Source organism: Centroberyx gerrardi, chromosome 8 (assembly GCF_048128805.1).
Source record: "Centroberyx gerrardi isolate f3 chromosome 8, fCenGer3.hap1.cur.20231027, whole genome shotgun sequence".
Lineage (NCBI taxonomy): Eukaryota > Metazoa > Chordata > Actinopteri > Beryciformes > Berycidae > Centroberyx > Centroberyx gerrardi.
In genome coordinates, this window is record NC_136004.1 from 29,592,099 (window position 1) to 29,616,727 (window position 24,629).

Genomic DNA, 24,629 nt, shown 5'->3' on the forward strand with positions numbered 1-24,629 from the left:
AGTTTATTGGATAATGTCAGTCTTCCCATCCCAGACAAAGGTTAGCAGACCTGCATCGACGAACACGTACACAGCCCGGGGTCAGGATCACTCCTCCATGTTGTTGTGGGGTTTTAGTGCTTTTACATCACAGCTTCAGCTCAGCGGTTAGTTAACATATTGATCCGTCAGGTATTTTGCTTGGATAATACAAAAACACAAATGAGGAAATCCTCTCCGCCTACTAGCAAAGGTACTGGCAAGCTGTAATGAAAACAAAAAATTGAAACGCTTAATCGAGTTTTATTGTAATTTGAAGACAAATAACTTTTTTTTACACTTGCATTCATGGTAATTATTTCAGTCTATAGTCGTGTTTTGCATCACAATGGGATTTCAAAGCTGCTAAACGCCTCTTTTCCATCAACAAACCCTTTAGGAAGTCAAAGATTAACCACACTGAAATAACACATTCCTTTACTAAAAGTTTAGACTTCTGTTGTGATCAAGCAGCAGCAGTAGGTGTTGCCTCACGCTTCAACATGAGAGATAACAGATAAATAGATCTGGATGCCTGGCCTTTTCAGTGCGGCTCGTCTGGACTTTACATCAGTGAGAAGCAGCTTATTCATCAGCGTCTCCCCTTTGGGAAACGAGCGCTCATCAAGTCAAAGCTGCGGGCATCGTCCTCTCTCTCAGTCCCAGCAGATTCACTGCTGACATTTACCCAGAGACAGCTGGGTTCATGTTCCCCAAAAACCCCTTTACTGATGAGGATTTATTGACTGAGCCTGTATCACTTAGTATAAAGAGTGTGACATGATGTGATGTAATCCTCAGACTGGACAAAAGTGTAAAGTAGAGTACAGTGGATCTCATGTACTGAAAGCAATGCAGAACTGTAGCTTTATGCCACTCTAAATGTTTTATCTAACAAGCTAAACCTTTCAAATAAATATAATAAATGTAATGCAATGTAATAAAGCTTAGGATAGAAATAACATGCCTTGCCATACACACAAAGACAGACAGCGGATGTCTCCATGACACAGCATGACGGTTCAGTCGACAGCAGTGAGTGTCTGTTTATTTAAAAGGAAGCTCACACTACAAGACTGTCTGTCTAATGAAGATCTTACTGGAAGTCTTAGTTTTTATTGATGCCAACAGTCCTCACACAGACAGATTTCCCTCAAACTCCTCATATTGAAAACAACTTCTAACCCTAACCCTTAAAAACAGATACAGAACGACCTAACGGTGCCTGCTGTGTGTGTTCTTGTACTTTTTGGATGAGGAAGCCTTGCTGCTCATCAGACTCGTGACGCTGCCACAGAGAAGGTCAGCTGCCAGAGGTCATATTTCTGGTAGTTTAGGAAATGTTCACATGCTGGTGATGAGTGTCAGAGAACAGAGAGAAGTATTTGGCAACGTAATGTTTGTCATCAGTCACTGGTTGTTGCTATTTATGGAGGAGTTGCAGCTTTTTGCAGTGTGATCTGCTTCATGTTACTTGCTTATGTGCATCTAGTGGATTTAATATTTCCATACGTTCATGTCGAGTGACACAGATCCATGTTTTGGATTCTCAATATTGAAGTCTTGGGCCGCTGTTTATCGATGCGGACGTGAATAAATGATTAATTGTATGGAAAGAGATCAGTGCCAGCAGAGATTCATTTGGATTGCTTAAGTTTTAATTTGTCACGCTCATATTGAACCATTGTTTTAAAAGAAATGCATTTTTTTGAATAAATGAAATCAAAAATTAAAATTGTAAGACACAATTTGAAATTGAATGCAATCTTTTGAATTTGAATATGATCATTATTGAACGTAACTTTTAACTGTCATTTCAAATTTAGTTTTTCCTCAATTCAGATAAAGTAGTAGAGACACAGATCCAGGGATTTAGGAAAAACAAGCAAAGATTCAATCCAACAACATCAGAGAGCCAACTGGTTCTACTAATAGTTTTCACCGGCTAGTTGAAGTTCATCTTGTTTCTTCACCTTCACTCGCTACATTTCGGTGGAGAACTTGTGCCAAAAGACCAGAAACCACATCAGAGAGCGTATGTGATGATGGCTTGTGATGTTCAAGCCATCCATGAAGCCGTCACATTCAATTTAGAATTGTGCCTTACAGATTACATTTTTTAATTCATTTACTCAACAAATTAATTATTTGAATTCAACAGTGCAATATGAGCATGACAAATTCAAATTTCTGCAATTCAAATGCAGTCTCTGCTGGCACTAATCTCTTTCCATGCACATGTTTGCAAACGGTGATTGGCACTCAGCAATAAGGGCAAGTTAAAACAAACCTTGAATGCTCCAACCTACTAACAGACAGGTCATGTGAGTGTGTGTGTGTGTGTGTGTGTGTGTGAGTGTGTGTGTGGGCGGACAGACTGAGGCCATCCCATAATGAGCCCAGGGAAGTGTGAATAACAGCCTGGAATCTGGTAGGGAACAAAGCAAAGCCGGAGAGGCATCAAGACAAACCACACAGGCTGATTCTGAAAAGGGAAATTCAGACATCAGTAGTGTGACGATATCTCATGATGATCATGATGAAGCAGCGAGGCTCACCACCGGCTCTGGTGGTCAAATGTTCTCATCTGTTTCAAGTATTAAGTATGTTCTTTTTCTCAGCATCGCCCTGCTTCACTTTCACACAGTCAGAAACATTCACACAGCAGGTTGGAGGTTGAGTGCCTTGCTCAAGGGCAGCGGAGGGAGAGGAGAGAGTTCGTACTTTTCTTTTCCGTGCCCAGACTTCCTCATCGTGTCGAGGGATTCAAACTGGCAACCCGTCACACAAGCCCACTTCTTTAACCTTCAGGGTACCAGCACCCCGATGTTAAGAATCTGTCATGTTGCTTGATGTATGAACTTTTTTCCTTTAAAGATGCAACATGTAGCATTTTCAAGCATCAATAACTCTTTGTCAAATTAATAATGAAACCTCAATATAATTAAACAAATGAGACCACGGTTGGAACCATTAGTAGCTTCGATCTCACACCAGTGGTATTGTTAGTGATCCTCAAAATTAAGACTACATTTCCCATAAGCCCCCCATGCTTCCTGTTTCCCCTCCATGGTGTCTTTGTCTTTACTGAAGAGGATGAACATGTTTAAGTCGTTTTTTCCATCTCAAAATTAATATGGTAATAATATATTGATGCTACCTTACATGAAGCACTTTTAAAACGTCTAATAATTAAAATGTATGTCTTCAATAAGGCAACAGATGACAGTATTGGGTAAAGAATTTATTATAAAAATGTATTACACTATAAAGTGTCAGAAGTACTAAGAACATGGCATTCCAAGACATGCTGAAGGAATGTAACATAAATAGCAACAGAAAGACTTGTGCAATGCGACGAGCGGACCGGCGTCTCCGAGGGGAAACTCACTCAAAAATCATGTTGAGTACGTTTTTTTTTTTTCCTGAAACTGCGTAGATTCACAGAACTGAACTGAAACATACAGAAAAGGATTTTTGAGAACAAGTTTACACCTTCAAAACCGTCTTGTTTTCTCCTCCCTCAGATGTGAGAACAGAGACCGCTCGGTCAGAATCATCCAGAAAAAGACACCGAAAGAAGACAGACTCAATAATATTATAGTGATTCCCAGCTTTTACAAAAACAAAACAATGTGCCTCTTTTTTGAACAAGAGAAACAAAAAAAAAAAACGACATAATATTCACTTCCCTTTCAGAAACATCACTTTTCGGCTTGTATACTGTACAAGGCAATAATAGAGGAACGACGCGTGTGTTTAGGCACACAACATTGGCAATGACTTTACTCAACCCAGCTTCAATAAAATAAGAAAATAAAATGGATTGAAATCACATCTCTGACCATTATGGGCCATTTCATCGTGTTTCTATGCTCGTTTCTTCAGTGTGGAGTTTAGCGAAGAGTTTCTCGCCGTGTCGCTGCTTCGTTTTTTTTTTACGTCACAAAAACCCCAGAAAAGATGTGTAGTACATTCATTTTGCCTCGTTGCAAAACAACCTATTTGGACAAAAAGCTTCAACGGAGCTGAAAACGAAACACAAAATGATGGGTAGAGCAAGGGGAAGCTGAAGAGACAGAAACAGGCTTCAGGTATTTACATCACAGGTAGAAGTACATCGTTTACATTGGCAAGTTCAGGCTAAGACAGAAGAAGTGAGAGAAGCATTTGAAATAGCCTTTAAAAACAGTTTGCTTCTCTGAACAGTTGTTAACATTGGGGATGGAAGCGGGGAGGGAATACTGTACTGGCTGGCAAAGAGCCAATCTGGTATATCGATCACTATTAAAGCTGACACTGTCCTCAAAAGACCATCCATATCCAAAAAGTCAAACTTTCCAGGAAAAAAGGCTCATTTTCTCCACCATTAACACCCATGAATTGTATAAAAATTTATGAAAAAGTGGTTTTGTGGTTCCAGGTTAGGGCAACTTGTTTTACACATTGGAAAACCTCAGCTATTGTTAAAGAGTTAAAATGTCAAAATTAGACGTTTTTTTCAGGATATCTGCAGTCAGTAAGGTTTCGGCCATTTCAACCAACAATACACTCAATTTGTGCCACCCGAAACCTGCTGACGGAGCCGGGCTGAGCTTGGTGTTGGAGAGAAGTGAAAGAGAAGGTGAAGCCGCACCTGGCTGACCGACACCGAGAGAGCGATAGTGACAGAAGCTCAAATTTTGCCCAGCGGTAGCTTTTTTGACGCCCGGTGTGCAAACTCGACACTGCGGGCAGTAACTTGATTGTAGACGCGCCACCGGTCACTCGTGCTGAAAATGTCTTTAGAAAGCATTAAAAGGTGCAGCGTCAGGCGTGTTTTTACTGTCGCTGACGGCTCTGGATACAGCAAATCCACTCTCCTCTTATTAGAAAAATGTTAAACATCAACACAACTCAGGAATTCAGGTTTTTATCTTATATCATTTGCTGTTTTGGCGGCTATTTCGATCCAAAGCGACTTACAGTACCATAAGTGCATACATGTTTTAGTATGGGCCGTCCCAGTGGGAATGGGACGCCTCAGCTTGGCAGTATTGGTGCCATGCTCTACCCTGTCTGCCATGATGGTTTCTAGGTCAAACTTTCTGGCTTTCTAGCTCCATAATGATGTGTGGCAAACCCTCTGAAGCCAACAATGTGATCTAATTTAATTTTGGTGCTGCAGAGATCAAAAGTCTTCAGTAAAGACATTTTACTGTAGAAAAAAAACACAATTTTGCTCAAATGGCTTGTGTTCTCCTCGTGTAAACGGAACATGATTAAGGGGCTTTTAAGTGTAAATTGATATATAATATTGAAGATTTTCATTTCTGATCATTTTGTTGAGAGAAGGAATAACACTTCTGCACATACAAGCGTGCTGTATTGTAACAGCTTCCATGGAAATTAGTTGTAGAAATCAACAAACTCACCGATGATAAATTAATGAAGTTTTTTGCCTGCAGTTCCCACACAGCACCACATCTACTCTACACTGGTTCCAATGGAAAGGGGAGAAACCTGTGATTTCATCTGACTTGGCACCCAAACACACAACAGAACACCCTGGAAACCTAATAATTTTTTTTTTTTCAGCATTGCTAATGTTTTTGCCAGTGAAATTCAGTTTTCCAACCCAAAAACCCCAAATGAACTATTTGAGCTGGGCTTTTGTTTTTTCTTCATTTCATTCTGTCTTCATTAACCCTTTCCTTTTCAACTACCTGGCTAAAATGTAAAATAATGTCAGGTATACCTTTCCGTGTCAGCGTCACTAACGGCAGACACCTTGCCCGCTTCGCTAAGTTTCACTGAAATTTATTAAATTTTTCTGTTAGTGTCAACAAGGCACAGTTCTTCAAATGGTTGTAAAGAACTACTGAATTCTATATCAACAGGATTATTGTGCTTTTTTAGGGAGGTAGAAGGCCACAAAGGCACTCTGAAAAAAGCCGTTATCTTATCAAGCGTTGAACTGAACTGCCATTGTCACATCGGTAAAATCTAAGCTAGGAAGGTGATATTAATATGTGTAACTGTGACGGACGGGGCGCTTAAAGATGGCAGCCTCCTAGATTGAGTCCTCAGTTTGCATTGGAGGACGGATATGAAACAAGTTATCCAAACACGAGGCTGCCATCTTTATGGACCGGGCCCATTCCAGCATGTAGAGTTGATGTAAGTCCTTAAAAATTCAGCTTTTCTTTGCTTCATGACCGTTATCTGTAAGAAGAGTTGTAAATGGGTGTGTATTGGGGTAAAGGGTGTGTAAAAAGCAGCACAACAGATTAAGGACAGATAATAAAAACCAGTCGAGCACAGAATTCCTCTTTGGAGCTCAGGACAGTCAGCTCATCCAAAACATTCATAGTGGAGGGAAGGGTCAGCAATACAGGCATGGATAGTACGAACACGACATCTGGCTCAGAGGCCATCGCAACTTAATGGAGTAATCAAGGAGCGAGCAGCTCGACCGTCTGGTAAAGATTGCACTTCATGTTCGTTAACACAGAGGTCTGTGCCTGTCCTGGTGCCGGGGAAACCCCCATCTCACATCAGTTTAGCTCAACTCTAACTTTTGGCCAGGAGAGTAAGCAGACTCGAACCCGGTTTAGTTCAGCGGGATATGACCGAGCTGATGGAGTTGTAGGACGTGCCTCCGTTACAGGTGGGGACGTAGCCGTTGGCAGCCCCGCCCAGCGCTTCCATGTTCACCCGGAAAACAGGAGACGCTTTGAGGAGGAAGTCGGCCGCGTCTCGGCGGCCCAGCTCCCTCAGCTTGGCCATCAGCACGCCCACGGTGCTGTCCGCCCGCCCGCTCCACTCCTGCAGCAGAGCCGCCGTGGGGCTGGGCTGCAGCGAGGCCCGCTCTGCGTCCGGGCCCGAGTCCAGCTCGGCGGTCCCGTTGGGAGTCCCGACGCTGTGTTTGGCCACTAAATCTGTGAGCCCCAGGTTCATGGCCAAGAGGCACCAGTCTTTCCCCAAAGCGTCCGGAGGGTCCAGCATGCGGCAGAGCTTCCTGCGAGCCAACAGGCAAACGTCTGAGATGTGGATGTCCGTCCCCAGAGTCCCCTGCTGGTAAACCTCAGCGCAGCCGAAGGCCAGGATGCTGCTGAAGCTCTCCCGGTAGCCGCCCATGGTGTTGGTGAGCGAGGACTCGCGCTGCACCTGGGCGCGGAAGAAGTCTTTGGGTTGGTAGATCATGATGGGGGCGTGGTGTTCCCGCAGCTGCTGAGGACTTAGGTAGTATTTGGCTGTAAGCAGTCCAGGCAGGGTGGAGGCCAGGAGGTTCTCTGTTATACTGCAGATGGTGTCCAACAAGGTGTAGCACTTGGCCCGTTCGGAGTCGTGCCCACGCACCTGGATCTCCACCCCCTGGCCGTGGTTGACCAATAGGATCATGGCCTCGGTTCCCGCCTGGCTGACCTTGGCACCGTTGGTCCAGAGGCGGATATCTCCATCTATCTCCTCCCCTCCCTCTTCTTCAGGCTTCTGCTGGTGGCTCCAGCGACACAGGTTGACCTGCAGCTTGTGAAACAGGCCACAGGGAAACGGGGTCAGGTGTTCGGCAGGAACCAGACGCACCCCTCCGTAGAGCAGCGTCTCCTCCTCCTCTTCCTCTTCGGTCCAGGAGCGGTGGAGGCCGTTGGTCTTGATGAGGGCGGGCACGTCCACCATGGAGGGGTTGGTGAGGTCGCGGGCGCACACGTCCATGGCGTCCAGGATCTGCAGCAGCTCGTCCACGTCGTTTTCGGGCGCCAGTGCCTGCACCTCCTCCAGCCGGTAGCGCCCCCTGTAGTGGTGGATGGCCTTGGGCGTCTCCACCGACAGCAGCTTGGCCAGGATGTTGCTGCACAGCCAGCGTGGCTCCAGCAGCACCACATCCTGCACCGTCTCACTCTGCATGATATTGATCTGGATGACAGACAGGAAAGGAGGGAGGGGAGGAGGAAAGGAAGGAGGGAGGATAGTGGGAGAGAAAGAGGGAATCATGTCATAAGAAAGATATCGGTGAAATCCCAGAGAAAGTGAGAGAGAGAGAGAAAAAGTAACCAGAGTTAGAGAGGTGAGTATCAAAGAAAGATTGTGTTAAGAGTGAAGGAGGACAGGGAAAGGGCATAAGAGAGTTAAGCATGGTGAAACATATTGAGACAGAAAAAGATTTGTAGGGGAAAATGAGATCCCAAAAAAAACAAAGGATTACAGAGGAAATCCTCCTATGAACATGTTGTATAACACCCAGTTTTCTTTATCAGTCAAAACAACACAAAATCCATACAGAAATGGTTTTGAAACTTTGGAGTGTTATTCACTTGCCTTCCAGAGCAGAGGCATTCTCGTAAATAAACAGGGAAACAACATGTTCCTGCCATTAAGTAATCCAGAATGTTATAAATTGTTAGCAGATGGAAGCAAAAGATATGGTTTTGCCAAGTACTGATGAATAAACAGTGAACTCTAGTGGCAGAACAGGTGAACTTACAGTGAGGCATTTAAGACCAGCTTTGATAAATAAGTCAGAGTTGTGAAAACCTTTTTTTGGCTGGAGCGCAACAGCGGGGCCAGCCCTATAAACGCGAATGTCTGTCACTCACTAACTGACTGACTGACTGACTGAGTGACTGACTGACTGACTGACTGACTGACTGACTGAGTGACTGACTGACTGAGTGACTGACTGACTGACTGAGTGATGAAGTTACACCATTGGTCGGCCGTGGCACGTGGCACATCATAGGATCACAGAGCCAGAAATTTAAGTTTCGTTTTCTCCGCCATCTTGTTTCTCCGCTGAGATCGGGAACCCGTTTCTCCCACACAGTAAGCAGGCTGACCAATATCATGCATGTAAGCTGAAGCTAACTGCAGCTAACTGAAGCTAAAGTAGAATCTATACAATTATATCATTTTTATTTTATTTATTTATTCAGTTTATTTCTCAGGGACAGTGCATATTAATAAACAATACTGTAAATATGCCAGAATTAGCCAGGAGGCAGCCTAAATCAAAAACAATCATATCGCCGTTTATTTCGATGCATATGCACGAGCTCAGTCCACCTGACCCCCTCTGTTCTGCCGGCGGAGAGAGAGACACCGACCAGCATGGAGGTTTCACAACGATAAACAGCAGTGGTGCGGCTGTTAATGCAACAAAAGTCTTCTATGTGATTTCTGTTGTGATGTGCATCAGAGTGAATGCAAGGTGTAAGTTTAAATAAAAATGGGAGCCAGTTGTCATATCTGGAGACATCCTCATTGTTTTATTAGTAACTGTCATGGCTACTTGTTGAAAACCATGGTTACTTACCATAGTTACTTGGACAAAAACAAGTTGAAAACAAAGTTCTCTCACTTCTCACAATTAGATAAAAAATTATAATATAAGGTAGTTGTTTCCCTTTACTTGTTAATGATTTTAAACTTTTTATCATTCTAGGAATTTTTATGATAACTGTTAGGTGTTACGGGGCTCTAGAGTCAAGAAAGCTTTTCATTTTCATTAATGTAGCTGCTACTCCTTCAAATATTTTCCAGTAGCTAAACAGAGATGCAGCTACTCATTAGCTTCATATAAACACGCACAAACACACATACAAGGTAGTGACAAGTGTGTTAATCAATACCTAGAATATGACTCTCCAAAAGCCCAAAAAAAACATCGCTGTTTTCACTTTGACATATTTCAAGAGGTGCGGGTCACAGGTAGACTGGAGACCCGACCGCAGCGCAGAATGTGAGAAAACAGCAGGAAGTGTCTCTGACTGTACGTTCACACAGGAAGTGAGGGGCAGTTCTGCAGGTCTGATGCCGCCACATGACAGCAGAAAGCAGCCAGGGCTCCGGCCACAGCGTTATGACTGGTGGTTTTGGTCTTTCTTCTCTTCAAATTTTTTTTTTTTAAATGGCAAGGAATGACGAGACAATGTATATTACTTGAAACTGTGCTTCAGCATGATATTTTTTATTTCATCATGCTTGCGTTTTAATCCTTTTGCACCAGGCTTGGCTGCCATCACCTTCATCATCATCTTCTTTGGGGAATCTAGCTTTTACAAACTTTTTGTGCAGATGTTATTGGTCACAATCGAATGGACATTTTTCCGGGTGTAAATACTATGGTGGGGGGAGATATTTACAGGCACCTGGATATAGAGTCCTGTTTGAAGCTGATCACTTCATTGCGCCAGGTGAACTTACTGCTCAAGATTAAACATTTCAACTTGAGTGAAACAGCTCTTCCCCTTAATTGACGCCACATAGAGCAAAGCTGCGTCCATCTCACTCTGTTCACCTCCTTTCATTGACTTAACATGCATTCGCGCTACATCTAAATTGTTTTTTTTATTCATGAATCACGATTGGTCGGACCGTAGTATGAAAACGTTCCTATTCTCCAGTGAACCACCCACCTCTCCCATGCTGTGCAGCTGCAGAGCCAGTGTGCGCAGGTGGTCCTGGCTGACCAGCGGGTTGATGTGCTCCTGCACGTCGCTCACAAACTGCTGCCATGACGTCAGCTGGTTGGGTCCGCTCAGCTTCCTCCAGGCCGGCAGGGCGGCCAGCAGGCGCTCCGACAGCAGCGTCATGGGACTGCACCTCTGCACCGACGGAGAAACAGAGGGAATCAATAAGAGGCTTTAGTGTGTTATACATGCTTTATTTATGTGAGTCTCTTGTAGTAGCCAGCTAAACTAAACTGAGCACTGAATAGAAGAACAGATATTGTGGATTCAGTTTAGAATCTGTTTGGATATCCACCATTTCACGACAGATTGAGTTTGTTTACATGCACGCAAATAATTCAGTCTTAACATGATGAAGACAAGACTCCGGCTGTAGAAATTGACAAGTAAACACCAATTATCTTAATCGGGGTAAGGTCATAATCAGAGATAATCACAGATTTCTGCTCAATCTTTTTGATTTATCGGTGCATGTAAACACCTTAGTCATTTTTTTTAAACTGCACATGTCACAAAGTCCATCAGACTCATCAGACATGACAGTATCTTCTGCTTTCAGGACAGGATTGCAAATAAGAACGCTCCTGTCAGGTTGTTCTGCAATATCGCAAAAAGAACTAAGAAATACGAAATGAAAACGGTCTGAGTAATAGGAGTGTTGGTGTGCATGTGACTGTACTCATTGAGGAAGACAGTAAAAGACAGTGGCTTAGAGGAAGAGACCGAAGAGAAGAAGTGATAGAGGAATCCTACCAATGACCTCACGTTGCAAAAATGTCCTCTCTCTGAAGGAGTAACAATCAAACTGGTTCTCACAAGGATAGAAGTACAAGAAACCACACACACACACACACACACACACACACACACACACACACGGAGTGAGACAGAAAGCTCACAGAGATGATGCTGGTGCGAAGCTCCTGCAGGTGGCTCCTCAGCAGCTTCATGTCTCTGGAGTTGGAGGCTCCGGCGTCTGTCACAAACAACTTGTCACTGATCTCCAGGTCGTTCCCAAACCTAAAAAACAAAACATACAATGTTAAAAAAAGAAGGTAACAACCTCTTCACAGGAGCAGAGGAACATCCATTGTAACAGTATTAGGAGTGCAATAGTTTATAATGCTAATATCAATACTAATACTTTTGTTTGAGAGACTCTATTGATCCCCGAGGGAGAAATTCTCTTTTCGCTCTCCCCCTCCACAGACATACACACCCTAAATGGATCCCAGACACTTTGAATTTAGCCTTATTTTTCTTCAACAGTCACTGCAATGTGGGGGAAAGTTTCTTCAGCATTTGTCTTCAGCAATCCTAACAACAGATTGTTAGCACTGTTACCTTACTGAAACGAAAGACTGGAACTAGCTGCAAGCTAATGAGCTTAAGTCTAGTGGTAACAGTGGTTTCAATGAGGAACTCTAGCAAGCCTGATTCATCTTCTGGTGAATAAAATGGCTGAATAAAATCTCACTGTGAAAAAACCCCAAAACTCAGTGTATCCCATTTAAACCCATCTATGTGCCGCGGTCTGAGCCCACACCTGTTCCTGACTTCCTTCAGCAGCGCTCTCTCCTTGTCGTAGCTGAACTCTCCAGAAAAAGCTCTGGGGACGTTGGCCAGGTCGGCGTGGGTCGCCACCAGCACCACCGCCAGGGGCTGCTGGATCCGGCCTCCGAAAGCTGGAGAGAGACAAGCACACACACACGCACACGCACACACACACACACACGCACACATAGTATCATTAGGTGTGAGAACAGTGTTTCCTTAGTCCAAAAGTTGAAGCCTGCTCTCATTGTCTCATCTGCAAATAAAATGTCAGTTAAATGAGGATAATCTAATATATAAACCAGTTAACAGGACATCCCCCCTCCCTCTGTGACTGAAATATAAGTTACTTCTAGTACAGGGGAAAGAAATAGTCTCAATAGTAAGCACTGTTCACTGCCATGTTTTTTGTCGACATCAAAATGTACTCATGATGTTCGGGTTAAAACCAAAAATGAAAGGAGTAAGATGTTTCCAACCAGTTTAATATGGGAGGAAGCCAGGCATCTTAACCAGGTTTCTCATAATCGCAGTACAAGCTTTACCAAGTTATTCTAACCCAGTTATGACATTTACATTTGTTTAGTGGAGAAGAGTATTGTTTGTGCGTGTATACACAGCCACTGACTCTGGATAAGAGTAAATGTGTGTAAATGTGTAAAGTGTGGGTGGTCAGCTTCACTCTGAGGCCCCAGGGTGCTGCGGGTCCCAGTGTAGACAGACACCGTTCTCTCTCTGCCACCTTGTGACACAGCCGCAACACTGATAGTTGGGCTGCAACGCCTCAAGGGGCATAAGCATTTTTTTTATATTCGACTTCAGATATTCACTGGCTGCGTTTACATGCACACAGCAATGTGACTACTGCCAACAGATTCAGCTGTTTACATGATTCTATAAAGTGACACTTCCCATAGTAATCCAGTTTATATTTGACATGTGGTTATTGTGAGTTTCGTCAAACTAGTCGTCCCTGACAGAACAACATGACAGGGTTCACACACTCACTTGGACATCAAATTAAATGACTTTTCAATAACTTTCAAGGTGTTGTCTGGTGAAAGTCAAGGAGTCAAAATTGGCATGTTTTGGGGTAAGACATGACACGGATCTAAATTAGACACCATAGAGGCATTTTTTGTCTCTGTGTAAACATGATCAATGACTATAAATCCACCAATCCACCAAGATAGACCTAGTTTGGTTATTTATGACTGATGATGTGACTGAGCTTGATCTCATCCATCCTTCCTTCCCTCCCTCCTTCCTTACCGATGTTGTCCTGGGGCAGGGTGAGGGCTTTGAGCAGGTTGAGCCAGTAGGTGATGTGGCCCAGCTGGGTCTCGTACGGCTCCTCCAGGCTGAACAGGACCAGATGGAGAGCCGTGGCGTCATTGGCCGCAAAGTAGTCGTAGGAGCAGTAATAGACCGGGTTCCCCGAAAACTCCCACACACTGAAATCCCCCACACCTGCAGGGAAATACGGGGGTTAGAAGACTGAAATACAGTTCGTCTTCCATCAGGCACTTCTCACAATGTGGGATTTTTTTTGTGCTGGCACTTGAATAAACTGAAATGAACAGCATGTTGGCATGGTTGGCTTTCCCTATTCATACCAAAGGGAACCACTAGCTGCATGCTAATGAGCTAGTTCAGTTTATATGAGGAATGCTAACAAGCTGTTTTTCCCCACAGCATCAAGAAGAAAATTCAGGTCAGCGAGGGATGAGACACTCCTCGACAGCGGCTAAATCCAGACACCCTAAAGCTAATCCAGACACAGACTTTTAATACAAAATTTCATATTTAGCTTCTCAAATGGATTTCACATCACTTGCCTTTAGAAACACTTTAATAAATTCACACTAAAATACTGGAAACCACATCAAAGAGTGTGCATCTGGATTTGGCCGCTGTGACAGTATAATATACTGGTGCGCTATTCATCACGATCTACAACACTTGGGAAAATAATTTTCTACAAATTATGTGCGTTCTTTATTGAGCGTTATCTGAGTCAACAAAGGAAGTAAAAGTTTTCTCTCATTGTGAGATAAATCTTCACACCTTAGCTGCCAATTTTCACACATTCCTTTTCAGATATTCTGAAATAACAATAAATCACTGCCATGAATACGCTGTGGAACTGTGGAGAATCTGTGCTTGTTCAATTAACTGACGTACCAAAACAGATCTTTTTCCAGAGTAAAATTCATAATTAAGTATTTCCCCACAGATTAAGGGCCAATCCACTGTTTTGCCTCTTTCTAAATCAAACCCCTCGACCTCAGTCCGATCCTCACCGTTGATGTTGGCGTGCTGGATGTCGATGGCCTTGGTGGCCTGTTCATCGGCCGAGGACAGGGCGCTGTGGACGGGGGAGAAGACCTCCAGGACGCCCTTGGTCAGGCTGGGCTCGAACATCATGCTGCGACTCCGCACACTCACGTTCTCACAGCCGGGGTAGAGGTTGGAAATGCTCACCGACACTAAAGGCACAGACAGATACATGAGGAGGTGTTAAAGAACCTGTTTATTAGTTAGACCGTTATATTAGTTTGCTGATATATCGGGTTGATACTGGATGTTCCCATTAAACATCAGATATCAGCCAGATATCAGTGTATGATGCAGTTTGTTTGATTACATAGTTATTGTACTGTAGAATTGATCAATACTACACTGGTTGTCAATGGGAAGCCCTTAACCTGAATTGATTCAATGCAACATTTTGATCAAATTCCATGCAAATATGGATGAATATATTGTTTATTATTATTATTATTATGGTTAGTATTATTATATTATTATTATCCTGGGTTTCAATGGAGAGCTTTAGTGTCCCAAAGTCTAAATGTTGTTTCAGATTCTGAAGGAAACACTGAATTCTTGCATTTTTGGCCTGAAACTGGCCAAATTAAAAGATTCTGAATAACGGCACAAACTATCAGCTCAGCTCAATTAAAAAATATTGGTATCAGCCTTAAAAAAAAAACCAAACGCTAATCTACAGATGTATCAGACTCTCTAAAAGCCACGCTGATGTCTTTCAGGAGACACATGACTGGATCACAATACAAAACGTGAGGAAACAGCAGAATGGCATCTAAGCCACTACAAAAAAACTCAACTGAATAAATATAACCCAAGAGCTAATGTTTCCTAAATCTATACTGTACATTTCATGTGTGTACAGCGGTGGAGTGTTGAAATATTTAAGATTACAGTAAGGCAAATTTATACTACTGTAAGCCCAAACTGACCACAAGTCATCCCATTTCCTTATTTGAGTAAATATCCTTTAACATGATTAGGTCTATCTAGTGTTCTAACTAATGGCATCATACTTTCTAACACATGGGGGTGCTGTTCCATTGTAAATGAATCCCCAGTAGAGGCTTGACACTATGGGACCACACCTACAGTCTGTTTTCTTTGGTCTAAACCAGAGTGGAAAAGTTCACTTTGTTGCATTTTTGTATTTGGTTTGTTTAGGTTCACACTGCCCAGTTACAGATGAACCAGGGCTTGTAAACAAAAGTCACATGGACTCACAAGTAGTTATCTTATTGGACAGAGTTTTGGTGACCTGTTGCACCACCAGGTTAGAGATTTTGGCAGCGGGGGGGAGGGGTGGGGTCAAAACAAATCCATTAAGAAATGTGTTTCTCGGCTCATACACCAAGGAGACATTTCACCTCATCTTGACAAGTTTACTTTCAGTTCAGTTTGTTCTGCTAGGCTTTCCAAGCATGAGGAACTGCTGGCTATCAGATGTCAACATCTGTTTCCTTCTACCCATAAACCCTTGTGTTTTGGGGTTTGTTTCCTCTAGTTGGTTCAGATTACATTCTCAGTCTAACAAGAGAACTGTGGGGTGGTTTGTTAAGAGGACTGAGACATTTTCAGGCGTCTCTGTGTGGTTATTTGTCGACACCAGAGACTGGCTGGTGTTGTTGTCACCTGGACAAACAAACCAAATTAAAAGAATGAACACTCTAGAGTTTGAATAAACTGCTCCAAACACGCTTGGTGTGGATGTGCTCTATAACAACACAACTACAATTAATGTGCTGTACACTCAGGGGACTTGACATGAGGCGACATGACTGCTCACTTCAAGCAACGAACCAAAAAGCTCTGCTCCAGATGAACTGTGTTTTCTTTCAGCCTGATTATCCTGACTTTAGGGTTCCAAGTTAGCAAAATACCCAGATTTCTTAATCCTCAAGTCCCCCCCGATGATGTCATACATTTGCATCCCCAGACCCACCTCCCAGTGTGTTTGTCAACATGGCCGATCGACACAAGTGTTTGAAAGCGTGGGCACACTTCTCAAAATTAAATGAGAATCCAGTGAAATGCAGTATTTGTGCCGTGTTTTTGAAATTTTCTTTGTCCTGTTCCCCCCCCCCCCCCCCCCCGACAAATGATGTAAAAAGGTTCGATAAGGGATTCGAAAGGATTCAGATTTGATAAGCAGATTTGATACTGGATTCAAATTCTATACAATGCTTTCGAACCTTAACCCTATGTAAATGTGCCTGAAAATGAAATTTCCAAATGTCAACTATAAAGATAACGGCATATGCACAGTAGTCGTGGCCTTTCCCTTGTTGTTTTGAGACATCTGTCTATGTGAGTAATGTAAAAGAATGTAAGACACATGAAAAATGAATCTGACGCCCCACTGGGTTGCTGGTTCTAGGTCAGCAGGCAGGTTTTTCTATAATAATGGTTAGATTTGGGCTTCAGGGATGGAAATCTGCTCAATATGTCTGTCAACACGTTTTGTCCTTGTGCCAGGCCCGAGCCTCTCAGAAGAATTAAAAAGAAACATGAAAACTGGGAACGCGAGGCTGTATTCAAGCTAAGCACAACCTTTATTTGTTATTATGCTGCTCTATTAACTTTAACTGTGGAATGAAAAGAACGAATGAAAAAAAGAGATCACCACAAATAACTTGATGAATAGCCTGAGAGCCCAGAAAAATAAGATACACATCAGGTACTTGCAGGTTTCTAGTCTCTTTTCATGCCCACAAAGGTATAGAAGGTTGTGATGCTTTTACAGAATCACAAAGGTACGAATGTTGACACTGGAGAAAGGCAAATATGCATTTAAGTTGACATAGTTTAATCTTTGACAGGCTGACAAAAGCACAAAAATAGATGCTTGACAGGCTGACAAAGGTACAAAACAGATGCTTATATTAAGTTTCCCCACTCTCTAAAAAACACATGGTTTGAATGGGAATCTAAGAGGGGGGACAAATGTGCATCACGCCGGTGTTTGCGCCCTCTCAGCCCCGCTTTTCTGTCTGTTTCTATAGCGTCTCTTCAAGTCACGTCACGTAGCGCTGTAGATACAGCGCAGGGTCAATAAGGACTATTACAGAATCCAGCGAGAAGCAAAAGAACGAGAAAAAAACTCTTTCAAACCCATTTCAGCTTTGACAGTGGCTACAGATATCCAGATAGTATAGCAGATGGGATCAGTAACTCTATACGGCTCGCGTAACTGACCATTATCTGAGCGAGCAGCACGTCTGTCTGGGAGGTAATGGCTCCGAGCGCTACAAGATAGATAGAGTGGTTAAAGAAAACACCAGAGAGAGTGTGTGTGTGTGTGTGTGTGTGTGACGGAGAGAGACGGAGGATAACAGAGACTGAAAAGTGCAAATACAGAGAGAGATTGAAAGAGGAACAGAGAGTGTGTGTGTGTGTGTGCTTGGAAATGTTTGTCACACTACACTGAACATGTCAGGGGGTCTTGACACGGACCAATCAGTCTGTGCAGCAGCGACTTCCACAGAAAGCTTTTCTGAATGGCAGGAGCGGAGAAAAGCGTTGGCCGCTTTCCCTTTTAAGATTACAGTGAGGTTTATGGGGTTTGGTGGGGCGGATAGGGTTGAAACGTCAGTGAACCCACACCAGTCACTACAAGCTGGGAAATGATTGCGTTGGTGCTTTTTACTGTGTGGACAACCAAAGATGGGCAATGAATCAAGTGGTTTTCAATAGCAAAACTAGATGATATACATGGATTTAAACCTGCAGATGATTGCTTGAAATACTATGCATCTGAGAAAATCACTTAAAAAAAGGGTCATAAACATTTGATAACCAATACTGACGTTATTCTGCAAACTTTCTGATATGCAACAACCGATACAGACAATTAAAGAGTAGCCCAACTATCAAAAATATAAATCAAGAGCATGCTTGCTCTTTCTTCAGCACCATCCTGCTTCACATTCACACTCTTGTAATTTGAGTTCTGTTGCACTTCATGATGAATTACAAACTTGATCTGTAAGTGAGTGATCTAAATTAACACAGAGCATCTCTATATAGAATTATTATTTTGGCTGGTGGAAAAATATTCTTGGCAGGTTTTTTTTGTTTGTTTACCAGCCCTTGGCAGGTGAGTCAGAAAGTTAATTTTGGACAGGATTTGGTTCTGGATTATCTCAGCTTCCCCCGGAGGCGGCTGTCACCTACCGGCGGGTTTGGAGTTGACGGGGGAGTTGGGGTGGCGTGTCGTGTTGGTCATGCGTGTTCTCCTCCTCCTGAAGAAGCTGCGCAGGATGCCGCACTTCAGAGACTCCAGCAGCGTGCTCTTCCCGGCGCCGGAGTGGCCGAACAGCTTCAGCTTGATCCTGGGCTGGACCGTCTGGGTGGGCCGCAGCTGCTGGATGTAGCTCAGCTTGTGGTTGTCCTGATCCAAAAACAGGGACTGATTCAAATTCAGGTCACATTCATTGTATATCTATGGCATGGCTTCCCAAACTTTTTCATTTCAAGGATCCCCACAAAACGCATCACTCCATCTGAGAACATTTAACCACACACACTCCCTTTCTGAGAAGGTTTTTGGTATCAGACATTCCTCCAATAACACTTGTTAGCATGCAACAGTGCGTCTTTCCCTTTTTGTTCTGAAAGAGATATTTTAATCAAGACAGAAAATGACTATTTCACAAATGTTTTGACATCCAGGTTATCTTCAGTGTGCGGGCTCCTTCCTCTTTTGAATATGATGCATGAATGCTTCCACACACCAAAATAATCTTCTCAGCTCATGTGAGCAAGTTTGTCTATGTGAAAATAGGACAAGCCGTACTCTCATCTACAGAAACAATAAAAGCCACTTTGAAAAACAGTTGTCTCCTCAGCAGCCTGTTGCAATCCTGCCAATTCAACTGTTAACATCTGTTTACATGATGCAGCATATATATATTTTTTAACTATCCAGTAGCTGATGAGTCATATATGAAAAGTGTCCTCATGTAGTGTGAGTAGTTGTGTGGGATGTGAAAGCACTCCATACTCCTACTTAGCTAATGCCAACATGTATTGAAAAACTAAAACTTCTAATATTAATAAATGTGATTCACATTTTAGAGCAAGAGGAATAGTTGCTCTCTGAATGTTTTTCTGGGGTCCAGGAAATGAGCCGCTCCTCCAAAACTGGCATCCATGTGCCAGGCTTTCTTAAATTAGCCCAGCATATGCAGAGGATGACTGTTTTCACAGTTGCTGCTTTCATATTTTCACGCTCTGCACTGAATCTCAGCGGATTTTCTGGAAAAAATGGATTGGAAAAGAAGTTGGTAACACTTTAGGTATACGTTTGCCTGCATTTTTTGGTGGAAATGGCTGTATTGCTTCAGCCTGGGAAGCCTGGATTAAACCCATTCGTCTCTACACAGCAGTGTAGCACAGCAGCTAGAGGGACCGTCCCGTAACTGGAAGGTCTCAAGTTTGATCCCAGCGGTGCGTGTCCTCCTGTCAAAATGTTCTTGAGCAAGACACTGAAGCCCTGCCTCAATGTAAGTCTGTACCTGGATAAGAGCGCCAGCTAAAATACTAAAATGTATTCAAGCATAATTTTTACGCATTATAAACATCTTCTATCAATAGCAAGACTAAAATACAGTTATGATTTGGCAGTTTCTAATTATTTTCTTGAAGACGTGATGAAAACCTGCTGGAGGAGCTTCTAATGGTTCATACAGTACTATAACATTATAATCCACTCTAGCTTCTCTTGTACATCTCTTATCTGTCTCCGCTGCCCTTACCACTCTTAAATCATTTAGTCTGATATCGGGCTATAAATTGAACTTCGGTAAAAGCGAACTACTTCCTCTAAATGCAGCCGCACATAAACACCTTTTACCACATACTTTACCATGATCCATTCTCGCTGTATGCCTTAAGTAAAGTGTTACCAAGAAGTCTGAAACGGAGGAATACTACAATCCAACACATTCCTGATGGAAATGTGAGATTCCACACCTCTGCACTGAAATAGCTGAAGTGTGATGAGTGTTTCTGAAGGCTGGTGTTGCAGCCATACAGCGTTTAGTGCTTCAAATGTCAACAATCTTTTCTTTTCTTTCCCCTCCATTCTCCATTTTAATTAGTGTTGTAATTACACAATCATTCATAGGACTCGTCACCTTTATTGATAAACTTAGGTGTGTGTGTGTGTTCATCTACCTTCTTAAGCTTGCCCAGCAATGCGACAATGTGTTCATGATGTTCACTGGAAGCCAGATCCTCTGCCGTCTTTCCATCCTGTCAGACAGAGAGAGAAAGAGAGAAACAAATATGTATAATAAACCTCAAGCAAACAGATACATAATCACCTCCATTTCCTTTGGCTGTTAACATTTGCACTCCAGTGTTTCTCACAAGCATTGTTATTGGTATTTCATTTAGAAAGCCCAGTATCTCAGATTTATTCATGCACTAAAGTCTGCCAGTCTAGTATAAGGTAATGCAGGCAACACTGACATAAGCTGCACATAAGCTGACTATAAAAAATAATGAAATAAAATACAAAACATTCTGTCACTGCTTGGTGCTTTTGGCTGCTGAAAACTAGAAGCCAAGTTCTGCTGAAAATCAAACTCATTTTACAAATTATGACAGCTTAAACCTTAACTGAAAGTAAAGTTTTTCTGATGTTTGCTGGACTAAAAACACAATTGTCACACAGGAGAAAAGGAAGAACCGGATAGCTTCTTCCTCTAAACGACGTAATCTCTCTAGTGTGCTGAGATCTTCGTCCACTAGAAAGTTGTAGTTAGCTGCTAAGTCTTGGGCCATGTCTGAACGTGTATATTGTATATTGCCTATTCTTATGTTGTAAGAATACATCATTATAGATGTATAATGATGATAACTCGGTATCAAAATCTTTAGTTGAGATTCGCATGTTGACTGTAACACCAGTTGCTTTGCTAAATTAGCCTGCAGCTAGCTAACAAAGACAAAAAACAGCTGTTAGTTCAATTGAGCTGACTCTTCTCAAGCTACAGAGTGAAGAGTAGAGACTAGGACTAAAGACAAGACATTTGGAAACAAGTGTACCTTATCAGACTATTCACTTTCACTAATAACATTACCGCTGTAGCAGCACCACACCGGTCTTTTCAGGTATCTCTCTTCTCCCTGACCAGTTTTCACACATTTAATCATTATTTTTGCAAAGCCAATTCTCCAGCGGATATCCATGATGGCACCAGCTGTGGTTGCTAGGAGATTTGTGACACAACTGCAAAGTCTCTATGGCACACACACACACACACACACACACACACACACACACACACTCACTCTCATTCCTTCGCTCCATCCATCTCTAACATTGCCCCAATTCGGAGCCCTCTCCGTTTCCCCCTCAACACGCTGACACAGAAACACTGCAGTCCCGACAAGTTTCATGTCTCTGTCTCTTTCACTAAGTCGGCCATCTGTCAGCGTCCGGCCTGGCTGCCGCTCCAAAGGGAAAAAGCTCCCAGACAGACTGAAACACACACACACACACACACACACAGCTTCCTCCTTCAGAGTTCGCCAAAGCAAAGGATGCTCCAAGTGGGATACTGATCACTGGTTGTTTTAAGAAAATCAATTGTTTCTATGTGAAGACTGGCCGATAATGAATTTTCCAGTTTGTCTCTGGGCTTAGATATTCTTTAGGTATTTCTTTCCCCAAGAACTTCAGCCTTAGATTATCATTATATGGTCACAGGAATATTATAAGGGCACCAAGTCCCAGACCCTTACGCTTCTTGTTTTTGGGCTGCTTGCCATTTCATTGATCTAACCAATGCTATTCTACTGTTGCTCTCATTGCAGTTTGCTCTGGGTAAGAGCATCAGCTAAATGCCAAAAACGTGAATGCAAATGAAGTGCAGTTTGAGCAGAAAATTGACCATTTACTTTGAATTAATATGTGAACAAATCCATGACACCCTGCTCTTACAGATGGCAGACTGTCGCGGTTATTACTAGTGCTGCTTGGCAACCGACAGATGATGGGAACGGCTGGTGTTTTCTGCCACGCGGAATTGGAAAGGAATATCAGATCATCCGTCTCCCATTTTGAGTGAATATCTGCTGGCACGGAATGACCAGCGCGTCTGAAACTTAAACCTCTTCAAGAAGCCATTACATATCCTAACCTGGGTTAAAACCTCACCATCCAAGCATATTCTTTAAGTTTAACATGGCATTTCTGCTCCGTTTGACAGAATACAGTGCAGAGTGACAGGAAAGATTGGAGAGAGAGAGGAGTGAAGACATGCATGACAGGCTGACAGTTAGATTCAAACCGACAGTGTTGTGAATACATGGTATGTGACTAAGCCTGCTAAGCCACCAGGTGTCTGCAAATATATTCTTGATTTTTCTCATGCAATGACACTTGCAAACAGAGCGAATGATAGAAATCGAGCAGCACACCGGGTTTATCCTTCCTCAGCTGTGCTCCACAACAAACCACTGACCGTAAGCCACTGGACAATGAATTATACATCCCAATATGCGCTTTCTAGATTAAACATGCATAGCGCATCAGCTCTCATGCAATATTAACAGCCGGAGAATAGCAGGGAGAGAAGGAGAAGCCCCAGTGTGGCACAATCAGCAGTGTAGCCTAGAAAGCGGCTTCATTTTTAATGTCACTTATTCACCTCCATGTTGGAGATAGAATGAAATAAGACTCTTCAGATGAGAGTGAAATATTGCCTTGACTGTAATCAATCATGTAAGGTAACATGTTACCCAACATAGAGAAAGAGTTATTGCTTGCTTTGGTCTTGGTCTTTGGATTTTGTGGCTCGATTGCTCTTCCTGTCAGGGGAATTTCAGTTACAAATGGGTAAAGCTGGTGCAAGACGGCTGGGAGGTTCAAGTTTGTGTAACTAAATACTCAAAAGACTCAAGTTGATTATACTGAGCCCAGGGTTGAGCTCTGGGGATTTTTCACACTATACTGAATAAATCCCTGTTTCTAACATAATTTGTCAATGCAATGAAGGTTTGCACCGTTATGCAGATGATACCAAGTTATACATTCCTATCACAATTCTTCTGTCTTTAAGAATGTGTTTCTGAGCTTCAGATGACACATCATTGTCACTATGGATCCGTTCGTCACACACAATATCTTGGATGCCACTGATCGGATTTTCATGAAACCTAAAGGAATGATGTGCCTCATTGCTCCGTTCTGGCATTTTCAATATTACCGTACACTCATTGCTCTAAGGGGGGCGCTATGGCGTTTGTTCAACTGTCTGTACGTCACACACACACAATATCTTGGATGTCACTGATCGCATTTTGACGAAACTCAGTGGAATGATGCGTCTCATCGTCGTGTACCCATATTTTTGAGATTGCACTGATTGGCCTAAGGAGGGGCGCTACAACGTTTAACTGTCTGTACGTCACACACAATATCTTGGATGCCAATAAATGGCACCTCCTCTTCCGCTTTCCCTGCCGCATACAAGAAACACGAGGTAACATATTTTCTACTTATTGCCCCACTACAACTCTGCATCACTCATGGGGGGGCAACATGTTTACTGTCTACTTGTTTACTAGGTGAGGAATTACACTTGGAGCTCATCAGGATTTCAAAAAAGCTTCGAGGTGCTCATAGGCTCGGAAGAACTGGATAGAAAAACAATGGAAAAAATATATTTCTAGTGTCAAGAAAGTACAAAAATTCAGTTCTAGGCACAACTGTGAGTCAAATGTAAATTCATTTGGAGGGCAAAGATATATAAAAAACCTGCTAAGCCTATGTGTTTTAATTTCCGGACTTCCGTTGAATGCAGGTAAAACGAAGTCATGACTCAAGGCTCAAAGAGGCATGGAGGCGTACAGGTTGAGAACACACTTACATTCTCTACTACAGTATAGTTAAAGCATGATTCAGCAACTCTGCACCTCTACAGCGTCTAAAAATCATTGGACATGAACTCCCACCCATCTCTGAGGTCAAACACTCGCGTCCAGATAAAATGAGTGAAATTGGTTTCTGACTCCTCACACCCAGCCTGCTCTGTGTTTGAACCTCTGCCCACCGGGGAAAAGACTCAAACGCATCGAGTCCAGAACGGTTTCATAAGAGCACTTCGCCTGTGGCGGTCGGAGATCCTCAACACCGCTTCTGCTGTTCAGTCTTAGCAGAAACAACCGACTATCTAAAGTCATGCAATGTAAGTAAGTAAATCCCTTCAAGGCACTCGGAATGTTTCGCACTTCTATAGTTCTCTGCACAAGCTATGATTAATAACG

General features: G+C 42.8%; 1 protein-coding gene and 1 non-coding gene across 3 annotated transcripts in view; both read right to left on the bottom strand.

The window, feature by feature from the left end:
- Positions 1 to 3,241: 3,241 nt before the first annotated feature.
- dapk1 (death-associated protein kinase 1) overlaps positions 3,242 to 24,629 on the bottom strand; it is an 88,383-nt gene continuing 66,995 nt past the window's right edge. For both annotated transcript variants that reach the window (XM_071903629.2, XM_078285325.1), the window contains exons 19-26: positions 20,529 to 20,606; positions 18,525 to 18,741; positions 14,324 to 14,509; positions 13,293 to 13,490; positions 12,013 to 12,151; positions 11,366 to 11,486; positions 10,413 to 10,601; positions 3,242 to 7,914 (exon numbers count right to left, since the gene is read on the bottom strand). In XM_071903629.2, the coding sequence (XP_071759730.2) occupies positions 6,616 to 7,914; positions 10,413 to 10,601; positions 11,366 to 11,486; positions 12,013 to 12,151; positions 13,293 to 13,490; positions 14,324 to 14,509; positions 18,525 to 18,741; positions 20,529 to 20,606 (2,427 nt within the window). In that variant the 3' untranslated portion in view covers positions 3,242 to 6,615. The remainder of the gene's footprint in view (positions 7,915 to 10,412; positions 10,602 to 11,365; positions 11,487 to 12,012; positions 12,152 to 13,292; positions 13,491 to 14,323; positions 14,510 to 18,524; positions 18,742 to 20,528; positions 20,607 to 24,629) is intronic.
- LOC139915145 (small nucleolar RNA SNORA17) lies at positions 12,682 to 12,816 on the bottom strand. The gene has a single exon (XR_011784804.2). It is a non-coding gene; the product is annotated as a small nucleolar RNA SNORA17 (small nucleolar RNA).